The sequence below is a fragment of the Tenrec ecaudatus genome, chromosome 5, assembly GCF_050624435.1.
Source record: "Tenrec ecaudatus isolate mTenEca1 chromosome 5, mTenEca1.hap1, whole genome shotgun sequence".
NCBI lineage: Eukaryota > Metazoa > Chordata > Mammalia > Afrosoricida > Tenrecidae > Tenrec > Tenrec ecaudatus.
This window is the reverse complement of record NC_134534.1, coordinates 42,944,903-42,972,258: the sequence shown is the minus strand read 5'-3', so window position 1 is coordinate 42,972,258 and position 27,356 is coordinate 42,944,903. Positions and strand designations below refer to the sequence as shown.

Below are 27,356 nucleotides of genomic sequence, written 5' to 3'. Positions count from 1 at the left end.
GGTTGGGGGTCACCACAACGTGAAGATCTGTATTAAAGGGTTGCAGCACTAGGAAGGTTGAGAACCACTGTTCTGAATGATTAGGCTTTATGGTGTAAAAGCTATGTTCTTTGCTTCAGTTTTTTCTCTGTTTTCAGAATTGAAACTACCCTTAATTATTTCTACTTGTTTTAATTAAAGAACAGTTGGGGAAACAAACCAAACAGTTTTGCGTACTTTTATTCAGTGTATCTATCACTCCAAACTGAACCCACTGCCGACGAGTCAATTTTGGTTCTTCGTGATCCCATAGGGCAGAGTAGAGCTGCTCCCTGGAATTTCAAGAGGCTGTAAGCTGTCCTGGAGCGGAATTCTGACCGGTGCCTGACTGACTGTGCTACCAGGGCTCCATCACCTGTACAGTTCACATTGTGGTTTGATTTGTATTCCTCTGCATTTTGTTCTTAATTGAGAGGGTTTTTTCCTCCTGTGTTTATTATAAAATAATTATAACGTGCCCAGCTTTTTGCACTGATTATCTTTGGGAATTAGGGTGATAATATTTTAATATATAAGATATTAGACAGTATCAAAATATCAGATAATCAGTACTCAAATTTTGGTGTGTTAATATCATTCTAGATTTTGCAGACTTAAAAAAAACAACAAAAAAAACCCCAGATTCTTATATGTCCTGTTTGTAATCCTTTATTTACTAAAACGTCTAAACAATTTTTTACATTCAATATTAATCTATGTTCTCTCAAAAACAGTCTAGGACTCTAGCCCTTGACAGTTCCCCTTTCCCCCCCAAAACAACAACAACAAAATTGTATAGAGATACTATAATTAACCAGGATTCTGGTGTTTCAATAATACAGACATCTACAACGAACATCTTTATGTGAATAACTTTGCACATCGATGTAATTATATTTTGTTACATATTTTTAGAAGTAGTTATTGGTGCCCTCTGAAACTCTTTTGTTGCCAAAATGGTATTTTAAAAAGTTCTCTAGAACATGAGTGTCCTTTTTGCCTACATCTTGAGAGGTGAATAATATCTAGCATTTATATATTCATTGGTCATTTTTACCTGCTCTTTTGGAAATTGTCGTTTGTGTCTTCTCATTTTTCTTTTGGGGTAATTTCCTTTTTCTTATGATTTGAGGAGCCCTCTATATAAGGGACATCAGAAACTTCTCGGGGGGAGAAAAAAGGAATTAAAAGTAAAAGATAATGGAATTCTTCCACACATTTTTTTGAAGCTTCCTATGTATTAAGACTATTGGTTCATAATATATTGCAAATATTTTTCTTTATCTTCCCTAATATTGAAGTTTACATTTTAATTTTAAATTTCTAAATATTTTCTTTTATGATATTTGATTTTTTTCAGTGTACATATTTTAATTTTTTATGGTTAGAAATTTAGGTTTTGTTTTCCACCATTACAATTAATGCCAAAGATACTATCTTTTTATGTGCAGCATCCACTCCCCTCAACACGATTTATTTCTCCAGTGTAAATAAATTAAAATGCCGAGTTAGAGGTCATTGCTTTTTACAATACCTTGGTTTGTGTATACATTCCCATTGGCCCTTGGTTTGAGTATATGTTCCACTGCTTATTACTTGTGACCTTTTGGCAGGTTATTTATTTCTTCTTTGAAAAGTTGTTTTGTGTCTTTTTTGCTGCCTATTCTGTCTTTACTGTTGTTTCTCCCACTGTTTCCAAAACTAGTTGACTCCAAAGTGTAGTTTTCTTGCCCCTTTTTCTTCAGCACAGCACTGAAATATCTATAGGTGGATGACTACCAAAACTCACTGCCCTAGAGCACTCTGTTTATCTTGGCATTTCAGTCTGGCTGACTGAGTTTTGTCTTGTGCTCAAGATAATTATATTGATAATTAGGTTCCAAATGAGTTTCTTCCTCTCAAAACATCTTCCCAATGGCTTATGCTTAAACTTTTAACGTCATTTAACCCTCACTCTTCATCTGCATATCTAGTTAGGTCCTAAATCCCATCTGCTGTACCTCAGAAATCTTCAATTCCATCCTCCCCTTTCATTTCTGCAGCTAATTATTGTGGTTCTGCTTTTGTTGCTTTTCCCTTAGAGATGATTGCAGTATTCAGCTGGTTGGTTTCTTTGCCTTCAATCTTGCTTCTCCATACCGTTTCAACCTACCCTGGGTACTTTGCACTGTAAAAACTGGTTGCCTTCTCATTGCCTACGTAATAAAGTATAAACTCTCCTGACTGATGGTTATTCTTCTTTTGCAACTTGGTTTCTCCCTATTTTACCAGACACCTGTCTACCACTATACCTTTTTCTGGCCCTGCCTCCTCGACCCTGGCCTCAACCATCCACTCTCCTTGAACTATTTCTGTGTTGCCTTCTTTCCCTGGTGCCCACCCCTCAAATAGTTTGGACCATTTTTGCTTAATGGCTCAGTTCACATTTCTAGTCAAAACATCACCAACTCCCTTCTTTGGTCCTCAACTCAACTGTCATCACTTAAAAATTTCACTGCCATCCAGGTGATACCGACTCATAGTGACCCTATAGGATGGGGTAGGCCTGCCCCTGGGAGTTTCTGAGACTGTAACTATTAACAGGAGTAGAAAGCCCCGTCTTCCTTCTGTGGAGCAGCTGGTGGATTTGAACTCCTGACCTTTCAGATTGTAGCTCAGTACGTAACCTCTTTGCTACCAGGGCTCCCGTCATCACTTAAAAATAGAAAAATTAAAAATGTGCTTGGATGTGTCCCCTCTGCTGTTGTATACCTGGATTTCATGAATTTGAGTCAATACATTTCTCAGTTCATAGTTTACCACCCAAATTTTAAAAATTATTTTCCCCTTATTTGTCAGTTACTCCCATCCTCCTCTTTCCTATAGGAACATACTCTAATGTGTATATAAGCTTGAATATAGTTGTCCCTATCAATGAGGTTTATTCATTTAGACTCATATATTTCAGTATTGCATTGCATAGAGCAATTGACAAATTGACAAATACTGAAATGTTTTGAGAGAACATAGATTAATATTGAATGTAAAAAATTGTTTAGACATTTTAGTTAATAAAGGATTATAAACAGCACATATAATAAGAATCTGGGGTTTTTTGTTGTTTTTTTAAGTCTGCAAAATCTGGAATGATATTAATACACCAAAATAAATAGTAAGTACTTGGCTACTTGAAATTCATTGGAAATTATTAATGATTATTCTAGTATCCATCCTACTTAGAATTTAATTGCTGGGAAATTATTGTATTTATTTTTCCTTTTAAAAAATTATTTTTTGGGGAGAGGGGAAAAAAAAAAGAGGACCTGATGCAAGGTGCTTAAGTGGAGAGCAAATGCCTTGAGAATGATTGGGGCAGGGAATGTATGGATGTGCTTTATACAATTGATGTATATATATGTATGGATTGTGATAAGAGTTGTATGAGTCCCTAATAAAATGTAAAAAAAGAAAAGAGGAGAAAAAAATGATTAGGGCAAAGACTGTACAGATGTGCTTTATACAATTGATGTATGTATATGTATGAACTGTGATAAGAATTGTATGAGCCCCAATAAATTGTTAAAAAAATATTTTTTGGGGGGGATTTATTTTCAATGTTTACTTTTCAACATCCAGTTAGTCATGGTGCATTCTGTCACACAGAACAGTCTCTACTTTTTTCAGCTACTGAATTCAGTAATTCATTGTAGTGACCACACAGAACTTGCAGACAGTATTCATGATTAAGGGGTTTATGAATGAAGGTAGCCGTTGTTGGACGATCTTAAGCAAAATTGTACCTGTGTGTGATATCAGTGACATCGTCCTGTAGTTTGAGCACTCTGTTAGCTCTCCTTTCCTTGGAAGGGGCACAGATGGGGAGTCTTTCAGTCAGTTGGCTGGCTAGCTGTCTTACACGTTTCCTGGCAAGAAGAGTGAGTGTGAGTCTGAGTGCTTCCAGTGCTTCTCCAGCTTTCGGAAACATTTCAGTGGGTATTCGTCAATTCCTGGAGCCTTGCTTTGGGCGAATGCCTTCAATGCAGTTCTAACTTCTTCCTTTATCACCATTAGTTCTTGCTTATATGCTACGTCCTGAAATGGTGGACTGTTAGTTCTTTCTGATATAATGACTCTTTATTCTTTCCATCTTCTCGATGCTTCCTCCATCATTCAATATTTTGTCTTACGTGGATCCACAATCTGCTCATGGAAGCAGCAGCCAAGAGATCAAAAGATGCATTGTCTTAGGTCAGTCTGCTGCACAAGACCTCTTTAGAGTATTGAAGAACAAGAATGTCACTTCGAGGACTAGGGTGTGCCTGTCCCACACCGTGGTATATTCTCCACTGCATCATATGCCTGGGAAAGTTGGACATCGAATAAGGACGACTGAGAAAGAATAGATGAATTTGGATTGGGGTGCTAGAGAAGAATTTTGAGAGTACCATGGACTGCTAAAAGGAAAACAACTCTAGTCTTGGAAGAAGTGAGCTCAGAGTGTTCCTTAGAAGCAAGTATAGCAAGACTTCATCCTACATACTTTGGACATATTGTCAGGAGAAACGATCATGAAGAACATCATGCTTGGTAAAGTGGAGGGGCAGCGAAACAGGAAGGACTGACACGATGGCTGCGACCATGGGCTCAGGCATGGAAGACAAGTTATGAGAATGGTGCAGGGCCGTGTCATAGTGTTTCTCTCTGTAATGTGTGGGGTTGCTTGGGTTAGAACTGAATGGTATCTAACATCAAGGAAGTTAGCAAGTTAAAATGCATGTGAAAATATTCAGGATGCAGTTGTTTACTCGGGACATGTTAAAAAATTCTCTCAGGGTTGCTAATAAATGTTCAAAAGGCACGCCACTCTGCTGTAAGCTCAACCTTAACGCAAAGGAAATCAGCTCAAGCTCTGGGAGTCAGCGAACCAAATTTCCACAGTTAAATTCCTAGAGGCGCCCACACCAACAGGCCTCAACCTGAAGGCCCTCAACTCCACGCCTGTGCACCAGCAAGCGCAGCTTCCCAGTGAAGTGCTCAGAGGCAGTCAGTCCACTTCACAAGCAGCCTCCAGCCCCAAAACACTCAACTTTACTTGATGTCTCATGCTGTGCCTTGGTTCTGCCACTGCTGCGCCGCCACCTCTGAAATGTCAAAGCTGTCTTCTGGATCCACACAGCTCAGCCACAGTGATCTTGCGTTCGGTCCGACCAGAGGACGGACTCCATTCCTGACTGATGGCTGGTAGTAAGACTCATTTTGAGAGGGCTCATTTTGTACTCAGCAAGGTGGCTCTGTTAACAATTACTCAGCTGGGAATTCTACCAGTGCTTTCCCCACCTTCTTACCCAGAGGCATGCAGGGAAAGGTTGTTTGGTGGGAGTTAGAGACTGGCAAAAAGAGTCACATTAAAGAACACACTGCCCTTGTACATGGCAGTAAAAAGATGAGGTTTTCTCCTTCCTTAAAGAGTTCGTCTTGGAGCCCCCAGGGGCAGTTATACTCTGCCCTGGAGGGCTGCCATGAGTTGGAATCGACTCCAGGACCGTGAGTTTTGGAGTACATGGCAACCCTGACTCTGACTTGTCCTTTCTCCGCCTGTGGTCAGCTTCAGGTTCGCATCAGCTGTGCCCTCGGCTTGGGAATCACTTCTCAACTGGTGGCCTATTTTCAGTCTCTCCCTTCTCCAGTTTATCTTTACTCTATTTCCACAGTTATCTTAGAGGAAAAAAAAATCAGGTTAAACCAGGCCAGTGTTTACAAAAACACCAGAAGGAAGTCTCAGGAACCCGTCAGATCTGTGTTATTTTCCCCTCTTTTCTAAGTGGTTCTCAACTTTCTGAATGTTATGACTTTTTAATAGAGTTCCTCATGTTGTGGTGACCCTCCAACCATAAAATTATTTTCTTTGCTACTTCATAATTAATTTTGCTACTGTTATGAATCAGGCGACCCCTGTGAAACGGTCGTTTGAGCCCCAAAGAGGTCGAGACCCACAGGTTGAAAACCACTGCGCTAGCTGCTCCTCCTCGAGAGAGAGAAAGGTGGAGCTTTCTACTCCTGTAAAGAATTGCAGTCTCAGAGACCCGCAGGGGCAACTCTGGACCTCCTGTCCTATGAGGTGGCTAAGAGTTGGAATTGACTCGATGGCAGTGAGTTTTTGTTTTTCCTCTTCTAACTCTGCACGCCTGTGCTGCAACTGCATGATTTGACTCTTCGTACACACACTCACTGTAGCACAGTCAGTTCTGACCCACAGCGACCCTTGTGTACAACAGAACAAAGCACTGCCCAGTCTCGTGCCAGCCTCACAACCGTTCCTGTGCTTGAGCCCATTGTTGCCGCCACTGTGTCTGTCCATCTCCCTGAGGGCTTTCCCTTTTTCAGTGCCCCTCCACCAAACTTGATGTGCTTCTCCAGGGACTGTTTTTTTCCTAGCAACATGTCCAAAGTATGTAAGACGAAGTCTTGCCATCCTTGTCTATAAGGAGCACTCTGGCCATACTTCTTCCAAGACAAATTTGTACTTTCAATATTCTTCTCCTGCACCACAGTTCAAATCCATCAGTCTTCCTTATTCAGTGACCAACTTTCATATGCAAAGGAGGCAGTTGCAAGTTACTATGCCTTGGTCCTCAGAGTAAAATCCTTGCTTTTCAGTACTCTAACGAAATCTCTCTTGTGTAGCAGATTTACTTAATGCTGTGCATCTCTTGATCTCTTGACTGCTGCTTCCATGAGCATGGATTGTGGACTCAAGCAAGACAAAATCCTCGACAACTTCAACTTTTTCTCTATTTGTCCTGATTTATCTACTGGTCCACTTGTGAGGATTTTGGTCTTCTTTACATTGGGTTGTAAACCATACTGCAGACTGCAGTCCTTGGTCATCAGCAAGTGCTACAAGTACTCACTGTCAGCAAGGAAGATTGTGTCATCTGCACACCGCAGGTTGTTAAGCCTTCCTCCAATCCTGTTGCCACATCCTTCTTCATAGAATCCAGCTTCTCTGGTGATTTGCTCTGCACACAGACTGAATAAGTATAGTGAGAGGATGCAACCCTGACACACACCTTTCCTGATTAAAACGTACAGTATTCCCTTGTTTGCCCAACTACCTCTTGATCTGTGTACAGGTTCCGCATAACATTGTCCTTGGCCTACCTTTTTCCCTTTTGAAGTTCTTATTCAGATGCTGTCTCAAGTGTTTTAATGGTATATTCCCAGTGTCATGCCCTCACTCCTTTACCCTTCCTTCCCACTTTGTTAATAGTTTTAATGGCACATGTTTTTGTATTAGAATGTTGGGGTCCCAAACACACTGCTGTCAAGTCAATTCTGATTCATAACACCCTGTAGGGCAGAGTGGAATAAAATCCTTGTGGTTTTTTGAAGCTGTTTATCATTTTCTTGCAGCTAGTGGATCCAAATTGCTGACCTTGTATTTAGCATTCCATGGTATAACCCACTACTCCACTAGGTCTCCTTTGTGGTACATAATCTTAATTTACACCTTTGTTCCGTTATTTATTTTTAACCTGTAACATCAAGCAGAAATCCTTAATACAGTGGGCATATTGTAATTATTTTGAATGAAAATTTGTTACAGATATGGTGGTATGATCCATTCCACAGTTGTGTTTTCATTGAACTTTACTAACTTTATTTTTTGAATGTTACACAGTGCTTTCTTCACTGCTCTTTTCATGGTACAGCTGCCCTCCACAAATACTTTTTGAATCGATGCAGCTTTTTATCTGTATTTTGTTGATGGTGAAAATATGCATACATCATCATTTTCACTTGTTAACCAAACAGCTGTGCATTCTGGCAAGAGAAGAAATAGTTCTTTTATGCATATATGTATTTCCCCTCAAAAACAGGATGTGCCATGCTCCACACTTAAAATTTATAATTAGATACTATAGTAAATGATTCAGTACATTTGCTTGCAAATTTGAAATCCGTGGGCCTATGAAGCGATCAGTTTTTTGTGTAGGGTGTGGTACTGGTTTTCTGTGAAAATTAATAGCTGTCAGAAAATGAAGTCTTGGTTTTCATCAGATGCCAGGTCAAGAAGCTGCTGCCACTTCTGTTTATCATATTCAATTCAGTGCATTTTGATGTTTGTATTTGAAGCTTTTTGGGGGGATCTCTTAAGAACATCTTGTCTGGAACTTCCAGATCTGTTGGGAATAAGTAGGCACGCACATACTTTTGAAAGATAATAGAATGTAAATGTTTAAGGGTGGTACAAATAAAGGTATGGGAATTTGAAGGAGAAGCTGACAAGGCTGTTGAACTGCATCTTGAAGGGCTGACATGATTTAGCTGATATCAGGGGCTCAAGTGGGAAGAGAATGCTTTGAAAATGATGGTGGCGGCATATGTGCAAATGTGGTTGACATAGTGGAGGAATGTATGGATTGTGATAAGGGATGTGAGAGCCCCCAATAAAAGTTAAAAAAAAAAAAAGTAAGCAAGAGAGGGACATGTTAAGTTCAGAGGTGGGGAAGGATACCCAGAGCATATTCTAGTAGTCAGGTTTGACTTTTAGAGAAGGAAACATAGAAAGAAGCAAAACTGGAAAGATAGACTGGGACATGTTGGGGCTTGATTGTAAAAGGTTTTGAGTATCAGGTTAAAGATTTTGAAATTATTGCAATTAGCTGGGATTTGTGACTAGGTGGGGGGCTACTTGATCACAGCTCTTGTTCAAGAATGTTAATCTTGCCTTGTGTGGAGTAACTTAAAAGTCTAGAGGAATTGACTTAGAGCTTCAAGTCCATGAGCTTCTCTTTTGCCCTGCTTTCTGATTATTTGTTGCTTCCAGTGTGGCAGTTCTTCTGTTTCAATTTTCTAAAATCTTCAACTTTTACATACATAGCATGGATACTTCCTTTCTGCCTTTGCCTTTGTCATTTTCTGGATGCCCTATTTCTGTAATAGCTCTCAATCTTTTTTTAAATTTAGTAAATATTTATTCCTAATCATTTTATTGGGGGCTCATACAACTCTTCACAATCCATCCATCCATTGTGTCAAGCACATTTGTACATTTGTTGCTATCATCTTTCACAAAACATTTGCTTTGTACTTGAGCCCTTGGTGTCAGCTTCTCACTTTTTCCCCTCCCCTCCCTCATGAACCCTTGATAATTTTATAAATTATTATTTTTTTCATACTTTACACTGACCGATGTCTCCCTTTACCCATTTTTCTGTTGTCTGTCCCCCTGAGAGAGGATTATATGTAGATCATGGTGATTGGTTCCCCCTTTATCACCCCATCTTCCCCTTCCCCTCCTGGTATTGCTACTCTCAATATTGGCCCCAAAGGGTTTATCTGTCCTGGATTCCCTGTGTTTCCAGCTCTTATCTGTACCCATGTACATGCTCTTGTCTAGCTGGATTTAGTGGGGAGGTGGGGTGGAGGAATCATTAAAGAACTAGAGGAAAGTTGTATGTTTCATCGGTGCTATACTGTACCCTGACTGGCTCGTCTCCTCCCTGCAACCCTTCTGTAAGAGGATGTCCAATTGCCTACAGATGGGCTTTGGGTCTCCACTCCGCACTCCCCCTCATTCACAATGATATGATTTTTTTGTTCTGGGTCTTTGATGCCTAATACCTGATCCCATCGACACCTCAAGATCACACAGGCTGGTGTGCTTCCATGTGGGCTGCTCAGCTAGGTGGCCGCTTGTTTATGTTCAAGCCTTTAAGACCCCAGGTGCTATAGCTTTTTATAGCTGGGCACCTTTCCGCTTTCTTGAGTACATTTGCTTATGCACCCACTTGCCTTCAGCAATCGTGTAGGGAAGGTGAGCATTATGGAATGCCAGTTTAATGGAACAAAGTGTTCTTGCATTGAGGGAGTACTTGAGTAGAAGCTCAATGTCCTTCTGCTACCTTAATACTAAATCTATAAATATATGCACGTAGATCTATTTCCCCATCATCATATATAAATATATTTACATGCCTGTATTTAGATCTCTTATTGCCCTTTTGCCTCCTAGTTCTTTCCTCTATTTTCTTTTACTTTCATCTTGTCTCACTATCATGCTCAGCCTTCATTTGGGTTTCAGTAATTCCTCTCGGTTACATTGCCCTGGATCAATCCCTACCACAGCAGTTCTTGACCTGTGGGTCTCAACCCCTTTGGGGGTGGAATGACCCTTTCACAGGGGTAGTCTGATTCAAAGCAGTAGCAAAATGACAGTTATGAAGTAGCAGTGAAAATAATTGTATGGTTGGGGGTAAAGACAACATGAAGGAACTGTATTAAAGGGTTGTGGCATTCGGAAGGTTGAGAACCACTGCTCTACCAGCCCTCCTACACCCTCCACCCTCCTTGCCATCAATTTTAGATCACTTGTCCCCTGTCCCTGGGTTTAACAACCACTTCCTTTCTCCTGCCTCCTCCCCTTCTCCTGTGTCCCTCTGAACTGTCAGTCCCATTGTTTTCTCCTCCAGATTGTTTGTCCCACCTATCTTATCTAGATAGACCTACAGAGATAGTAATATGTACAAAAACAAGACAGAACAAAACAAAGCCACAAAAGAAAGCACAACAACAAAAAAAGTGACCCCCCAAAAAAGCCTGTAAATAGTTCAAGGGTCTGTTTGTTGACCTTTAGGAGTGTTTTCCAGTCAAGTTTGAGGGGTGCCACGCCCTGGCCCCAAAGTCTATTTTTGGTACTCCTTCAGGACTTCCTTGCTCTGCTCCCCTTGGTATTCTGTTTTACGCCTGTAGTGTTTTGCCTCGGTGTGGTGGGGTCAGATCGGGCGCAGTTTCTACACTATGTCTCAGTGTTGTCCCCATAGGGCTATGGGTCAGTGAGGGAGGTTGTGAAGACTCATTTTAAAGGAAAGGACTTTACAATTTATTTTGTTCAAGCGTTCAACTTTTTAGAGCAATAACTCATTCCAAATTCGTGTTAGAACCCTGAAACGTTTGAGAACTAAACACATTTTCCCCATAAGAAATCATGGAAAACCACATAATTGGTTGTGAGGCCCCAAAATTATACTTGTAAGTTCATTTAACCAGAACTTTAAATTACTAGACTTTTAGCCTTCTCACATATCACACTCAGACATGTTATCACCATCAGGTTGTTTGATTTATCCAAATGAACAGTCACTTGCCAACCTCTTTGATGGTCTGGGTTCTTTGCTTCCTGGTTAGCAGTTTCAAACCTTTCGCTTCATTAGCTGCTTTAATCTTGTTTCCCTTCCAAAAATTTTGGAAATGTCACTTTAGCCATGCTGTATTCAGCCCCCAAATCAGACAAGTGGTGACCTGATTAAAAGTTTGCAAGGATTTCTTTTGTTAACTCTATTGTGGTTCTCATGATTTTTCTCTTAGTTTTACTGCTGATATAGCAATAATTTTCTTTGGATATGATATTTTACACAAATAAAGCAAAAAAACCCAAACCCACACACAGTGAGGAATGTTGTAATGCATTATATGTTGTCTGAGCAAGGGCGGAACATAGACTGAAGCATTACCCTTGTGTGCACTGCATTACTCTCAGTTCATACAGATTTTTTCGAGTTGGATTTTCGGTTCAACTGTTGAGCAAATTTGTGAACATCAAGCAGATTTTTTCTTCTTCAAACTTTCCTGTTAAAGTGGTGGAAAGTTTGCTCTTGGAACTGCTTGACAACCAAGGTAGCACTATAATTTCTTTAGTTTTATTTAGTGCCTGAGTGGAGATTAGTGTACAGATCTCTGTCCCATAGCTGCTTTGTCCACGTGCTACACAGTTGAGTACTGAAGCTCATTGATATTAGATATCGTGTGTATGTGTAAGAAGCAACAGGTGACTTTTCACTTTAAACTCACCTACAAGGGAGAGATCAGAAGTATTGATTTTCTGTCGGCAGAAGTGGGCCATAGTTATTATTCTATGAGAGTTGGACTCTCTTTTCAATTGTAAATTGTATACTGTGTCATTCTTAAAAGAAGTGTTTTGTTTTCTTTTCTTTTGTTTTGCCTCTTCTAGTATTACATTTTTAACAGGTGGTAGACACCCCACTAAAGAGCATGTTGTTTTCAAAACAAGATGCTACCCAAAGACAAGAGTGGAGGTTGGAAATTCTAATTCAGTTCTTGCCTGTGTCTGTAGAGGAGAGAACATAAAATGAAATCTTTGATTACATAATGTTTTCATTGGTGTATAAAAGAGGCGAGTAAATTTTAATTGTGATATTTCGTGACCTTTATGCACAGAAATTTTACTTACTTTAAAAATAAAAGAACACTCTTACCTGTAACGATCATTTATTTATGTTCATTGGACATTTTTAAATTGTTGTTCACTGGACATTTATAGATACAAGATTCATTATAGGATGTTGCTCTTCATATATCTTGAAAAATAGTTTTCAATATACTTTGCTATTTCATTATCTTAGGAATTGTTTAATCACTGCTCATAAATGTCCCCAGTTATGGCAAAAATTGAAGAAAGATGGAATCGTCTAGAACAGTGCTTCTAACCTTCCTAATGTTGCCACCTTTCAATACAATTCCCCATGTTGTGGTGACCCCCTCAACCATAAAATTATTTTTATTGCTACTTCATGACTAATCTTGCTGCTATTATGAATCGGTGACCCCTGTGAAAGGGTTGCTTGATCCCCCCCAATGGGGTCGTGCCCCCCAGGTTGAGAACAGCTGCTCTAGAAAGCTGAAGCGTGGTGGAATGCACCGTTTCTGTTGCATCGTCTTTCTGTTTTCTAATTGCAATGCCCAAAGTATTGCATCGTCTTCCAAGAAGATATAGCAGTTTAAAGATTCTTTTTGTTTGTTTCAAATTTTCATTTAACACAATTAAGATTTTTTTCATTTTATTTCTTTAATGACAAAGAGGAACGTATTTCAGAACTAGTAGAAGAATCACAAGATGGGTGCAAATAAACAGTAACATTACACTACCAATGATGGGAATTTGATTTTGCAAAAGACCTCTCAGGTTGTGGTAGATTAAAAAACAGCATCTCATTTTATTCAAACTCGAATTGGTGAGCTGTGTTCTGAAAGACAAAAATGGAGATATAGAATCGTGCATGACAGATGATGAACAGTTCATTGTTTTCAAGGATGCTGCCTATTTTGTGTGTGTGTATATATATATATGCATTCAATATCAGAGAAACATAAATTTACTCTATTAAAACTTAAAAAAAAACTATGTGTTTATTCTCAAATATGAGGGAGCTCCAAAAAGTTTGTGGGAAAAAATGGAATTGAAAGATAATGGAATTTCCCGTGAACTTTTTTGAAGCCTGTTCATGTAGCATAACATCTGCCATTTCAACAAGTTATAAAATGGCTAAAATGTCAGAAGAGTTCAGAAAGTTTGTAAAAAGTGGAATTGAAAAATAATGGCAAGCAGAAAGTGAGTGTTTTGAGAATGATGAGGGCAATGAATGTATAAGTGTGCTTTACACAATTGATGTATGTGTGGATTGTGATAAGAGTTGTATAAGCCCCAATAAAATGATTTAAAAAAAGAAAAATAATGAAAAATTTCCACAAATTATTTTGAAGCCCTTTCCTGGAGAAAGGGCTATGGCTCTTTGGGACTGGTGTTTTAAGGTATAAGGACAAAGACCAGAAAAACATGAGGGAGACTTAATATGAGGCCATAATGTCGTTCAAGGGTTTGCTGAGATATACCCTTAAACTGTCACGAAAGCATGATTGGTGGCAGATCAATACATCACAGTCACAGGTGAGACTGTAGAAGCAGGAAATGAACCATGATTGGGACACCTGCTTTGTTAGAGGAGCTTATAATATTAGTTCTGGGTCTTCTGATTAAGGGAATCAGCAGGGCATGACTCATGACCGCCGCAGTGATCTCCATCAAGGACACACCCGGGCAAGCCCCTAAGGGAGACTGCCCCTCCCTGAGCTGGCTGGGGAAGTGGAAGTAACCCACTTTCCAAAGCATTCTGCCAGTGGACCAGACTTCATATCCCTAGTCCTTGGTCAGAAGGAATTCAGTTGAGGCTCATGTAAGGACTCTGCAAATAAACTTTGAGTTTTCATTGTCATTCATAGCCTTTTGCAAATATTAAGATTTCTCGGGTGGGAAATACCTCATTTCTTGGCTTCACATGAGAAAGAATTCCCGCAAAGCCTGGTTTGTGATGCAGGTGCGTTTTTATAAAGGACAGAAGTTGTTTCAGGTTGTACAGTCTCAAAAGAGTACACGCTATTTTAGGGAAGTGTGCCAAACCGTGTGTAAACTGCTCTGGGGCTCACCCCTGAACACAGGCAACCTCATGGGACTGTACACCCACACGTGGTAGCCTGTGACCAGAGAGACCACAGCACAGCCAAGCGAGCAGGCGCAGGCCAGATGGGTGAAGAAAAAACGGGGCCAGCTGCCCCACGGTGTAAGTATTTGAGGCCTCTGGATGGGACACAGGATCGAAGGTATTGGTTGACCTCATTGGCTGAATTAAGCCCACCTGGGCCTACTTTGGGCCACCCAGGTGTACTGACCACCTGGCTCAGTCTTGAATGGGCCCAATGCCCAGTAGTCTTTATGGTTGGCTAAGACTTGCCCGATTTTCTTCCACCTTCTCTCTCTTCTATGGGCCTTCAGGCATGGATCTGTCCTGTTACCTAACACAAAGAGATGCTCAGAATTTAAGCTCTAGTACACCGGGAATAAAATAAAATTGGATCTAGAGAGTAAATTGGGATGCTTAAACATTTTTTTAAATCTATCCTTCTGGTATCCTAAATGTTAAAACACCCGGATAGTTCCAATGTGAAGGTGGAAGGTTGAGAATTACTGTTCTAAGTGGAGCTCATCTGTACAAATAAGTAAGGAATAAAATGTTTTTGAGAGAATTAAGTAATGCAGAATAGATTATTCCCACTAATTGCATTGGTGCTGACCCAGAGTTATGGAACAGGTTAATGGATTGGGTGGAATAATCCAGAATTAGATCTTAGAATATATAACGTTTTATAAGTGTCATAAATCAGTTGATTAGATGATTCTTGCTGTTAAGAAGAGCTACCACTTATTGACTACTTGCAGAGCTTTAAAAAAATTGTATCATTTTTATTTTCATTTTATTGGGCACTCTTACAGCTCTGTCTCTTTAAATTGTTTTCTTGGGTGCTCCTACAACTCATCACAATTCATACATACATACATCCATTGTGTCCAGCACATTTGTACATAGGTTGCCATCATTATTTCCAAAACATTTTCTTTCTACTTGAGTCCTTGGTGTCAGCTCCCCCTTTTCTCCCCTCCCTCCCCCCCCTTACCCTCATGAACCCTTGATAATTTAGAAATATTTTTATTTTCATATTTTACACTGTTCTCTGTTTCCCATCACCCACTACTTGCAGAACTTTTGCTACCTTACACTGTGTAGCTGCTCTTATTATTCCCATTTACATGTGAGGAAACTGAAGTTTGGAGATGTTAAAATTGCTTCCCTGAGGTCACACTGCAATTTGTTATTAAAGAGTAATTAAGCTCTTTTAGAATGCAAATATTTGTAAAGAAAAAGGGACGTTTTTTGAGGGGTCAAAACTCTGCAACTGGTAGTTGCTTTCAATTTGTAACAAGCCTATAGAACAGGGAAGCCCTGCCCAGGGGCTTCTGGACTAAATCCTTATGGAGACTGCAAGCCTCCTTTTGCTCCAGAGGTGGTTTTGAACTGCACAACCCATAATTCCCCAGGACTCCTTTTTGAGGGATACACTACAGTAAGTTTGAGGTAGATAAAAATAATTAAATGTGGAATTTACATTGTGAAACATAGATTATAAAAAGGTACATATGATAACTAGATAGGACAACTTAGTGGAACACAGTCATAAAGGAAAAGACCTATAAGTTTATATTTACTTTAACTGCCCTTATATCAAATGTGTCATGTTATAGATTGATAGACTATGGAAAGCAAAAGAAATGAATGCATTAATAGGACTTATATAAAACACTCATACACAATACTGAGTCTTAGCATTTTCAATCAGATGTACATGTGGGTAGTAAACACTTTAGAAAATACCCTCATGAGGTAGCCTATAAATAAAACATTAAATTAAAAGTACTGTTTTTTCTTGTCTTAAGGTCTTTCTGTGCCCCCATAGTTGTTCCCCCCCCCCCCCCCCCCGCTTACTCCTCCTCATTCTCTTTTTTTTTAATCCAAAATGGGTTTATTAGAATGGCTTCCCACTTATCTCAACTCAGGGCCTTTTAGTGCTGCTTCTGTCTGAAGGAGCATCCTTCTGTGAGCCTTGCTTTTCCTCCTGTAGGCTGACAGAGGACAGTAGAGCAGCCAACACACAAAACTGTTTGTGCATGGCTGAAGACCGTGGTTATTTTATAGCAACCTGGGCATTTGACATCCTCCATGAAGTAGGAATTGGGGCTCTGCACCAGGCGCTTCTTCTTGTGTTTTCTCTTCTCCTCTTCGGGAGAGGGGTGAAGGAGATCCTTTGCAAGAGGCATGATCGCCGAGCGGTCGTCAGCGCCGGAAAGGACCTCCTCATTCTTATAAGAACAAATTTTTTTTCCTTCTTTTTTTCTTTTTCTTCTTTTTCTTTTTTTCTTCTTTTTTTTCTTCTTTTTCTTTTTTTTTCTTCTTTTTTTCTCTTTCTTTTTTTCTTTTTTTCTCTCTTTTTTTTTAGAAAAAAAAGAAAGGAAAGAAAAAAAAAGAAAAAGAGAAAGAGAAAAAAAAGAAGAGAAAAAAAAAAGAAAAGAAAAAAAAGAAGAAAAAAAGGAAAGAAAAAAAAGAAAAAGAAAAAAAGAAAAAGAAAAGAAGAAAAAAAGAAGAAAAAGAAAAAAAAGAGAAAAAAAAGAAGAAAAAGAAAAGAAAAAGAAAAAAAAGAAGGAAAAAAAAGGGGGAAAAAAAGAACAAATTTATGATACTACCAAGATAGGGTGTGCCAGGGTTGTATCCTTTCATCACACTTACTCAAGCTGTGTACTGATCAAATAATCCCAGAAGCTGGACTATATAAAGAAGAATGCAGCATTAAAATCAGCGGAAGTCTCATTAACAACCTGCATATGCAGATGGCATAACCCTGGCACACACCTTTCCTGATTTTAGACCATTCAGTGTCCCATTGTTATGTTTGAATAACTGCCATTTGTACTTGTACAACACAATTGAGTGTTCTGGAATTCCTCAATGTTTGCAATGATATCCATAGTTTGTTAGGATCCAAAGAGTAGAATTTTAAAAATCATTTTATTGTATCACAATTCATACATACATCCATTGTGTCAAGCACATTTGTACATTTGTTGCCACATCATCCTCAAAATATTTGCTTTCTACTTGAGCCCTTGGCATCAGCTCCTCATTTTCCCCCTCTCTCATGCACCCCCCGCCCTCATGAATCCTTGATAATTTAGAAATTATTTTGTCATGTCTTACACTGTCCAATGTCTCCTATCACCCACTTTTCTGTTGTTCATCCCCCAGGGAGGAGTTTATATGTAGATTCTTGTAATCAGTTTCCCCTTTCCAACCCACCCTCTCCCCACCCTACCAGTATTGCCACTCTCAGCACTGGTCCTGAAGGGATTGTCTGTCCTGGATTCCCAGAGTAGAATGTTTTTGACGAATCAATAAAACATCTCTGGTATTTTCTGGGTTCACCCAAGATCTGTTGATGTTAGCGTTGATGACCTTTTCTCTACATCTTTGTCTGAATCTGACTTGGATTTCTGGTAGCTTTCTGTCGACATACTACTGTTAACTTTTAAAATTACCTTTAGCAAATTGTACTTGCATGTTATATTAATATTGTTAGTTTACTCATGTAGATGGAACATCTTTCTCTGGAATGGGCACAGATAAGGATCTCTTTCAATTGGTTGGCTAGATAACAGTCTTCCAGACCTCTTAGCATAGACCAGGTGAGTGCTTCCATGCTTCATCAGTTTGTTGAAACATTTCAGTTGCTATTCTATCAAGTTCTGGAGCTGAGTATTTGCCAGTACCTGTAGTGCAGCTTGGACTTCTTCCTTTGATACTTGGCAGCTAGCACAGGCACTAGGGTGTCCATTACACATGCTCAGATTCAAGCTTGGGTGTTACACCTGGATTGACCCACCTAGTTCAGGTAAATTTGATTCAGCCAATGGGGTCAACCAGTATTGTCGACCACACCTCCCAACTGGGCCCCTGAAAAGGTCGGAGGTTTTGCTCTGGCTCTCTCTCTCCCAGCAGCTGCTATGCAATGCAGCACAGTTGGCTGTGGTCTGGAGCGGCCAGGCCACAGTCCCACAACTGTGCGACAGACTCTGGCTTGTATTCCATTTACTGTAGTACCTGGAGCTGCTACTGTTCTCTATAAACTCACTTGGATCACAAACGAGACTTCTGTGTGAATTCTTTCTCATGCGGAGCCAAGGACCGAGGTATATCTGTCCCCCAAGAGATCTAACAATAGCATCATTCTTGATCATGTGATAGATACAGTCTTCTAATAGTTGAATATTGACCAGCTCTTTTTGGTACAGTGAATCTGCATATTCTTTCCATCCAACATTTTATCTACTCTAGGCTCAAATCTTCTGACATCTATTTTGGACTTTCCAAATTCTTTATTGTCTTTTTAATGACCTTTGTTTTCTTCATTTATGATGCTCTTGATATCTTCCTATAACTTCTGGTTTGGGGTCATTAATGTTCAGTGCATCAAACATTTTCTTGAGATGGTTTCTAACTTCAGGTGGGATATACTCAGTGTTTTGGTACCATATTAGAACAACCATGTTATAGGGTTCCTCCATATTGTAGCATTCAGAAATCACAGATTTTTGCCTCAGTTCTGTTTTTGAGACAGGCTTGGGCAAGTGGCTTACCTCTCTGTGTCTGTTTACCCATTCATTAATGGAGCTAATAGTTAAAGTGAACATATTACAAAGCTGTGAATAGGAAATAATATAATGCATACAAAGTACTCAGCCAGTTAATAGAGTTAATTACAAGTTATGTCTCACTTTCTGTGCCTTAGTTTCTCTTTCAGCTCATATTTTAGCTTTCAAGTATACTTACTAGATTTATCTTTGGGTAATAGTGAACTTCTCTAGTACTTAATTCACAGGAGGGTGAGTCACAGAAAACCAGAAGATAAATGTGAAAAACACTTTACATATTTATGGTAGTATTAATTGTAGTGATAGCAATAGATGGCAGCCTATTTGCATTGTATGTGAACTGATTAATAGCTATATATCCAAATGGATAGAAATCAGTTTATTCATGTGGTGATCAATACTTTGTTATCTAAAAGGACCAGGTCCACTTGGCTTTGCAGTGATTCCTTTTGTTTAGAATATTCGCTGTCCTTCACCCCTCACCTCTCACATAGCGTCTCTGATTTGAAGTAACACACCACTTTAAAAGCCTTCCCTGACCATCAGGAGCCCTGGTGACGTAGTGGGCTGAATTGGATTGCTAACTGCAAGATCAGTATTTCGAAACCACCAGCTGCTCCCTGGGAGAAAGATGAGGCTTTCTGCCCCTGTAAAGAGTTGCAGTCTGGAAACCCACACAGACAGGTCTACTAGACTCTCCTCTAGGCAACTGTGAGTCAGAATTGACTTGATGGCAATGTTTTGAGTTTCCCTGACCTAGTCTGCATAACTGTTGATCTGTTTTGAATATATGTATTTTAACATACATATTTTAAACCTAGTTTTGCATTTCTACCTAGTTTGTGATTTTCTTTTTGTTTCTTTCTCCTTCCTCCTCAACTGGCATGTAAGGTTTGAAAACAAGGATTTTGCCTATATTGTTTATATTTTCCTTACATGTACCTGGCAGAATAAATACTTGTGAAAGTTTGATTATGAAGTGTGAAAAATCATCCTTAATCTCACTTCTCAGAGAGAACCATTGTTGATAGAATGTTATGTCATTTTCTAAGTTGGTTTTCTCCTGTGTGCTTTCAAAATTTTTACACGTGTCGATGCTTTTGTCACATACTCCATTAATTCTAAAGGTGGACAGTTTTCCCTTTCTATTTTAAAGCTCTGAAATTGGGAGGTCTTATAATCAAAAGTATGCCATGGTTTAATAGACAGCAGTTTTTTCTTTCTGTTTAGCACTTAAAATAAAGGTGTTACAAAATTCGTAGCATCATCGATTTGATTACGTAGGGTGTATCTACTGAAACAAAAGTGGTATCCGTGATATATAATGCTTTTCCCCATTTAAATATTTTGAGCATTTCCCTATATTACTATATGTAGATCTTTCATTCTTAACTGATATCCAGTGTAATATTGCAGACATCTCATAATCTATTTAATCACTCCCTCTTGGTGGACATGTGGGTTTTTACCACTATTAAAAACAGCTATATTGACTATCCTTGTACATATACTTATTCATTTGTGTGACTTTTTTTTTTTTATAAATACCAGGACCAGTGTGTACACGAATTTCCTGCAGTGTATGAGAGTGTTTATTTTCCTATGCCATCCCTAACACTGCATTTTAGGAAATTAATTTTTTTGTTAATCTGATATCTATAAATCCTAATGTTTTAATGAAGCGTTTCTTTTTTTTTACTGTGAAACATTTCTTTAATTATGACGTTAAACTACTTATAATTGGTATTCATGGTTTTTCTTTCCCTTTCTTGTCATGTATATAGAACAGTAGACTTAATTGGCTTGCAGATTAGCCCAAATCAGAAAGAGAAAGCATCGTAGTTAAGCGCCCTGCTTGGGAACCACTTTCAGGCCTGCTGAAGCCGGCCCACCTTTGTGGGAAGTCCCTGATATGCACCCAGGGGGCAGGGGGAACTAGAATTGGAGTGTGCTGCATAATGGAGACCAAGCAGGGTTGCAACCTCACTTTGCGAACTGAATATTTAAACTCTGATTTTGCTGTTGGTGTTTCAACCCCTGTTCTCAAACGTTGTTCTTTGACCTGGTTGAGTCGGATAGTGTTAGGTAGTGGTTGTCAGGTGCTGCTGCGTTGGTTTGCTGCCTCCTGTGACCAGGTACAATGGCCCAAAGGGTTTTCTAGGCTGTAATTTGGTGGGAATGATGACCAGCTCCTGTGGAGCTGCTGCTGAGTGAGTTCAGCCTTTAGATTAGCAGCCGAATGCTTAACCGTGGCCACCACTAGGGCTCCTTAGAACTGGGTTATTAGGATGGAGACAGGATATCCAACTCAGATTAAATCTGTGGTCATTGTCATTGTCAACATTTGGGGGCACTTTCGCTATGCCAAACAATGTTGCTGTTTTAGAGATGAATATCACCTGAGGAGCGAGATTTCAATCCTTACACATGGAGTATGATGAGCACAGAGAAAGAGCTTAGCCTAGTATGGAAGTTAAGGAAAATATGGGGAAGATATGGACTGGCCTTGATGAATGAGTTAAGAGGTAGGCATAGAAAATGAAAATCAACAGATGAGAGAAGACATGGATAGATGAATGGGACTACAAGTGGTAGGGTACATGAAGATGGAAATTAGTAATGATTGGTGATGAAGCTTGGGGGATAAGCAAGAACCAGGTAATCATGGGCTTCCTATGTTAGAGATCCTGTATTGTGCTAATTTGGGGTGTGGCTATAGGGGTGTGTTGTGGGCACTTTGAATATACCTGGGATGAAATTTGCATTTTAAAGATTACTACCCGAAGAATGATTTTTAGGGGGCAAGATTGAAAGCAAAGAGACATGTTGGGGAAACATTTCCTGTAATCCTGGGGATGGGATTGAAGCTCAAGGCAGTAATATTTTTTGGAAAATGGTAGTTATTTCCCTTAGTTTCTTGTGTAATTATTTGACTCCTTGCTGTTCAGAATCATATTGAAAATTGCATTTCATGTAACTGTATGATTTTAGAGAGACAAATTATATTTATAAGAATTCTTATACTTTTCTAAGTATCTAAAGTAGTGTGAGGCTACATGGAGAGAATCTAGTGTTTTTGATTATAAAACACGGGCGGTATCAACTCTCTTAATATGTTACCTTGGTGGGAAAGACTTGGGGGCACTTTATGCTTTTGTGAAACTAATGACTTATGAGATTAAATTGGGCTATTTCCAATTCTTGTGTGGATTTACCATTTCTGTGTGCTAATTCCTTTTTCTTTTTTTTCTCTAAAGGCTATTAACAAAAGATGGTGGATCGCTTGGCAAACAGTGAAGCAAATACTAGACGCATAAGTATAGTGGAAAACTGTTTTGGAGCTGCTGGTCAACCCTTAACTATACCTGGACGGGTTCTTATTGGGGAAGGTGTATTGACTAAGTTGTGCAGAAAAAAGCCCAAAGCAAGGCAGTTTTTCTTATTTAATGATATCCTTGTATATGGCAATATTGTCATCCAGAAGAAAAAGTATAACAAACAGCATATTATTCCCTTGGAAAATGTCACAATTGATTCTATCAAAGATGAAGGAGACTTAAGGAATGGATGGCTTATCAAGACACCAACCAAATCCTTTGCAGTGTATGCTGCCACCGCCACAGAGAAGTCAGAATGGATGAATCATATCAATAAGTGTGTGACTGACTTACTCTCCAAGAGTGGGAAGACACCCAGTAACGAACATGCTGCTGTCTGGGTACCTGACTCTGAGGCAACTGTATGCATGCGTTGTCAGAAAGCGAAGTTCACACCTGTTAACCGGCGTCACCATTGCCGCAAATGTGGTTTCGTTGTCTGTGGGCCCTGTTCTGAAAAGAGATTTCTTCTTCCCAGCCAGTCCTCCAAGCCTGTGCGAATTTGTGACTTCTGCTATGACCTGCTTTCTACTGGGGACATGGCTACGTGCCAGCCAAGCAGATCGGACTCTTACGGTCACTCACTGAAGTCTCCTTTAAATGATGTATCCGATGATGACGACGATGATGATAGCAGTGACTAAGGACACATTGTGAGATATTTAATTGAGTGTGACTATCTGAAAAATCAACTTTGGGGAAACGAAAATTGTGAGCATTCTCCCAGTTTTGCTGCAGCCATGAATTTGCCTGAGAAAGTTTTGACCTAGGTGCCTCAATATATCCTTTAGAAGTAGGTTCCCTGCTTCCTGCTGGCCTACAAGGATAGAGACTATTGCAAATACATCAAATTTCTTCTTGTTCATTTTTATTTTCTTAGAAGGCTGGGCTATCCTTATTATTTAACAGATCATGTGCTACATTTTTATTTTTGTTAAGTGGAAAAACTAAAAGCAAAGAATGATTTTTAAAAAGGAATATAATATGACTAATTAACAATAATATTACTAGGTCTTTCCTAACCATACTTTCTAGTTAAGACACCAGTAATAAGAATATATGACTTCGCAATATTTCTATTTGGCTTTTTCATAATATCCCGTGGTGCCTTATAATAATAGCACTGTTACATGAAATAAGCCCCCTACTACCGTCTCACTTTTTAGTTTGTTTTAAAAATATACTGGTGCTCTTTGAAGTGATACAGTGAGTGTGGATGGGTGTAATTAGGAATCTCTTCTTCTGGACAGCTACAAATAACTAAATTTAGAGGCACCTTCATTCTGTACAAATAAATATTTTTTCCACAAAATAGTTGTGATTTATATTTTTACATTTTATAGGTACCAAATTATAATTGTCAGCTATATTTTAAATTAATAATAGGTTGTAATTTTTAAAATTTGGTTTTAAATGATCAAATATTACTGAATTGTCCTATTTCTTTAGTTTCTACTTTTAGTAAAACAGTTTTAGGTATAAGCACATCTACTTGAACATTATTTCTAAAATGAGAAATCTTTTTGTAAAGCCCTTGAAAATAAACTATCTTAAGAACACAATAATGCTACAATAGGGCACAAGATAGGCTGAAAGATTTGGAAGAAACATGTAAAAATAAAGCTGAAAATGTTTTTATAGGGTTAAATTTGACTGGATTTTATATCTGGAAGTATTGTTTATTTCAGTGTGAAACTCGAATTTAACAGATATAAAGTTATATTTTGTAAAGTTTTATAAAAGAGTCCCAAACAACATGTCTATTTTTGTAAAGCAATTTCATGTTTAATCTTTTTAAAATCTGTTTGGCAGGCTATGGAGATAGAGTAGCCATTTCTCAATTGGGAGCTTTGTTGGGTCAGACTAGATTGCTTTGAGAAGTGGTCATTTTTACACTTTGCTTTTGAGGAAGCCATTTAGGTAGAAAGTCCATTCATCGTATCAAACCTCCATTTGTATGCTGCAAATAACTAGTCTTTCAAATATGAAAAATCAGCAGCCTACAGTTGGTTATAAACTGGAGAGGTTTTTTTTTAATCTTCAAATCTGAATAGATTGCAAATGCCAAGAGAGATTTAAGTCAATAATGTGATGGAGGATTTGATATCTTGCTATTTGGTTAAAGGGACTAATTTTAGTTTCCTGTGAAATTTTGAAAGTTTCTGAGATAGACAGATTTTCCAATAGGAAATGTAAAAGAAAGACACAGGACTAGATTTTGGATTTGTTTTTAAAATATCAAATGGCCTTTAATTTCTAAGCAATACATACATATAATAATCCACATATCTGGAGAGGACCAGGAAATCCGAGATGAGCTCCTGGAGACGTGCATACATAGGAATACATCAGAATTGCGTACATAGGAATTTAGCAAATTCAGGAATCAAGGGGAGATGTTCCAAGATAACATTTGCATTGTCAACCTTTCTTGGCTCTGTTTTTACAATAAAAAAAAAAAATTACAACTTACTCTTGGTCTCTTCCTGGTGTTCCTCGCAGATCCTTCCCCCTCATCCCTCTTAATGAGCAAAGGTGGCACCATAACCCAACACCTGCTGTTGCCAGACATCTCTGGTCTCTTGAAGGTAGTAGAGCTGGGAACACCAGTTCACTTCTGTCATGGAGTTTTCATGCAAATGGAATCCAAGAAAGGGTCTCTGCCAGCATTTTTGTCTGTGTTTGAAAGCTCCCAAAGATCTTTATATATAACCCTGAAATGGTTTTGATGCTGAGTTCTCCTGGTGGTGGTCATAATTTGAATTTCCTTGGACTGTACTGGACCCTTAGTACATTAACCAAATTGGTAATTGTCAATGTAAGGGAAGCAAGATTTTGTAGATGCAGAGGAAAAGTAATGCCTTAGAATCAAATGTTTAAGATGGTCATAAAGTATGAGGTAAAAATAGTGAAGTCTAGAATGAAAATGCATGAGGTTGTGCTTGTTTATTGTTATAATTTTAATGTTCTTCAGCTACATTACAGACTCAGTCAATATTAAGTATTATGTCAGGTGTTGGGTGTTTCAAGCTTTTTAAATGTATATTTCTATAAGGGTTAGCAATGACATTTGCTTGGCTATCACATCAAAGCAAGTTTTCTAAAACTGACTGTACTTGATATAGGCAGTAACTGAACATGTTTTAAATACATAACTCATATACCAAGTTTCGGCGTCCCTCTGGATATTTTGGAGTTCATGTAGTTTCAGTTTTTTTCACTGAGGTGAAATTCACATAACCCATTAACTTAAAATGTGTAATCCAGTGGCTTGTACATCAGGGATCCTCAAACTTTTTAAATGGGGACCAGTTCGCCGTCCCTCAGACCGGACTGTAGTTTAAAAAAACTATGAACAAATTCCTATGCGCACCACACATATCTTATTTTGAAGTGAAAAAAACAAACGGGGCAAAGACATGAAGCGGGCCAGATGTAGCCCGTGGGCCGTAGTTTGAGGACCCCAGGTGTACATACACCACATGTCTCTCTCAGCAATCCTTTTTCTTGGTTCTTGCAGTCTTACACATTTTCTTAATGGATTTTATTTTTTAGTATAAGATTCATCAACAAATGTACAGAAAGTACAGGGTTCACAGATACCTCCCTTACCTGTCTATCATCCTCTGCCCAGGCCTTTCCCTAGTAGCGTAGCATTCCTGGGGTGCTTGTGGTTCCACTTGATAACAAATTTTAAACAGCTGTCTTGTCATGAAACACACATGCCTTATAACCCACCCATTTACAGCGTGCAGGTAAGTGATTTAGCAGTAAAAGCACCACCATCTGGTTCTAGAACATTTTTATCACCCTAAAATGAATCCTTGGACCCATTGGTAATCGCTTTAGCTTTTCTCCCACACCAAGCCTTAGACAACCACCGAGCAACTTCTGTCTATAGATTTGCCTGTTGTAGACGTTGGATGAAATGGAGCCATATAAACTATGGGCTTTGGTGACTGACTTCTTTGACCTAGTATATTTTCAAGGTTTATCTATGGTATACCACATATGAGTGGTTATTTTTTTTTTACATTAATCTGTTTTAATCTTGGTGTGGTCAAATACTGAGATGCAAAGGATTGGTTTTGGTTTTATATGACCTTTCTTATTCCCACCAAGTAACTGGGTGGATTTGGACAAATGAGGTGGTTGTGGTTCAGCAGTGGGATTGGTAGTTTATTTTTAATGCAAATAAGGTGCATGACACACTTGTGGGTATAGGACCATGCAAATAAGGTGTATATTGCAATTTTAATGAAGACTGGCAAATTTTACCTGCCTGCTGGGCTTAAATTGAGCCATCCCAGAGGTGAACAAGGATTGAGGAGTTCACTATGACAAAGAAACGATAGGTCTCTGTTCTGAGGACCAAGACCCAGGTGACAGCTGTAACATTAGAGACTGTACAAGATAAAAAAGCAGCAGAGAAATGGTGGTGGCAGAGGGGAGATTGGTACAAGACAACAAAGTGGGCTTTCCAGCCCCTGGAGCAAGGTAGATGCGAGATATTGCCGATCCATGAAGAGAGGAGGCTGAGAATCTTCTGGTAAGAGGCTTCCTGGCAGAGTGGGGTACCCCAGAGGATTGCCGGTGGAGCTAGGCTTGCTGGCCCACAGTGTGAAAGAGTTGGGTGTCTTCAGTCCGAGGCTTACTGGTTGAGTGGAGTGCCCTGGACACATAACTGGCAGAGTTTATGACACTAGGCTGGGCTAGCCCAAGATGCCCAAGGGGATGAGCATCAAGAGGCCCAGGGCCTGGGAGAGGCTTGTCTTTGGGCATGGGTTAAGGGCTCTCCTAACCAAAGAACTGTATTCTGAGCCTTTTCTGAGTCTCTTAAAATGTAACCTGCTCGCAGGTAAGTGTTTACTAATGACGAGGTTAGCAGTTCAAACCCACAAGTCATTCCAAGGTAGAAAGAGGCTATCTGCTCCCACGAAATCTAGAGCTTCATAAACCCTATAGGGCCTCTCTAAGCTAAGGTGACCTGACGTCCCGCTTTTGGCGGGGCAGTCCCGATTTCGAACAATTTGCCCCCTCCCGCAGCGTTGTAAAAAAAAGTCCCGGTTTTTGGAAAGAATGCACGACAA

The 27,356-nt window shown here is 39.2% G+C and overlaps 1 protein-coding gene across 1 annotated transcript in view; it reads left to right on the top strand.

The window, feature by feature from the left end:
• Positions 1 to 24,749, top strand: part of PLEKHF2 (pleckstrin homology and FYVE domain containing 2) — a 36,295-nt gene extending 11,546 nt beyond the window's left edge. The window contains exon 2 of the mRNA XM_075549468.1: positions 22,147 to 24,749. Within this exon, the coding sequence (XP_075405583.1) occupies positions 22,161 to 22,910 (750 nt within the window). The 5' untranslated portion in view covers positions 22,147 to 22,160 and the 3' untranslated portion in view covers positions 22,911 to 24,749. The remainder of the gene's footprint in view (positions 1 to 22,146) is intronic.
• The last annotated feature ends 2,607 nt before the right edge of the window (positions 24,750 to 27,356 follow it).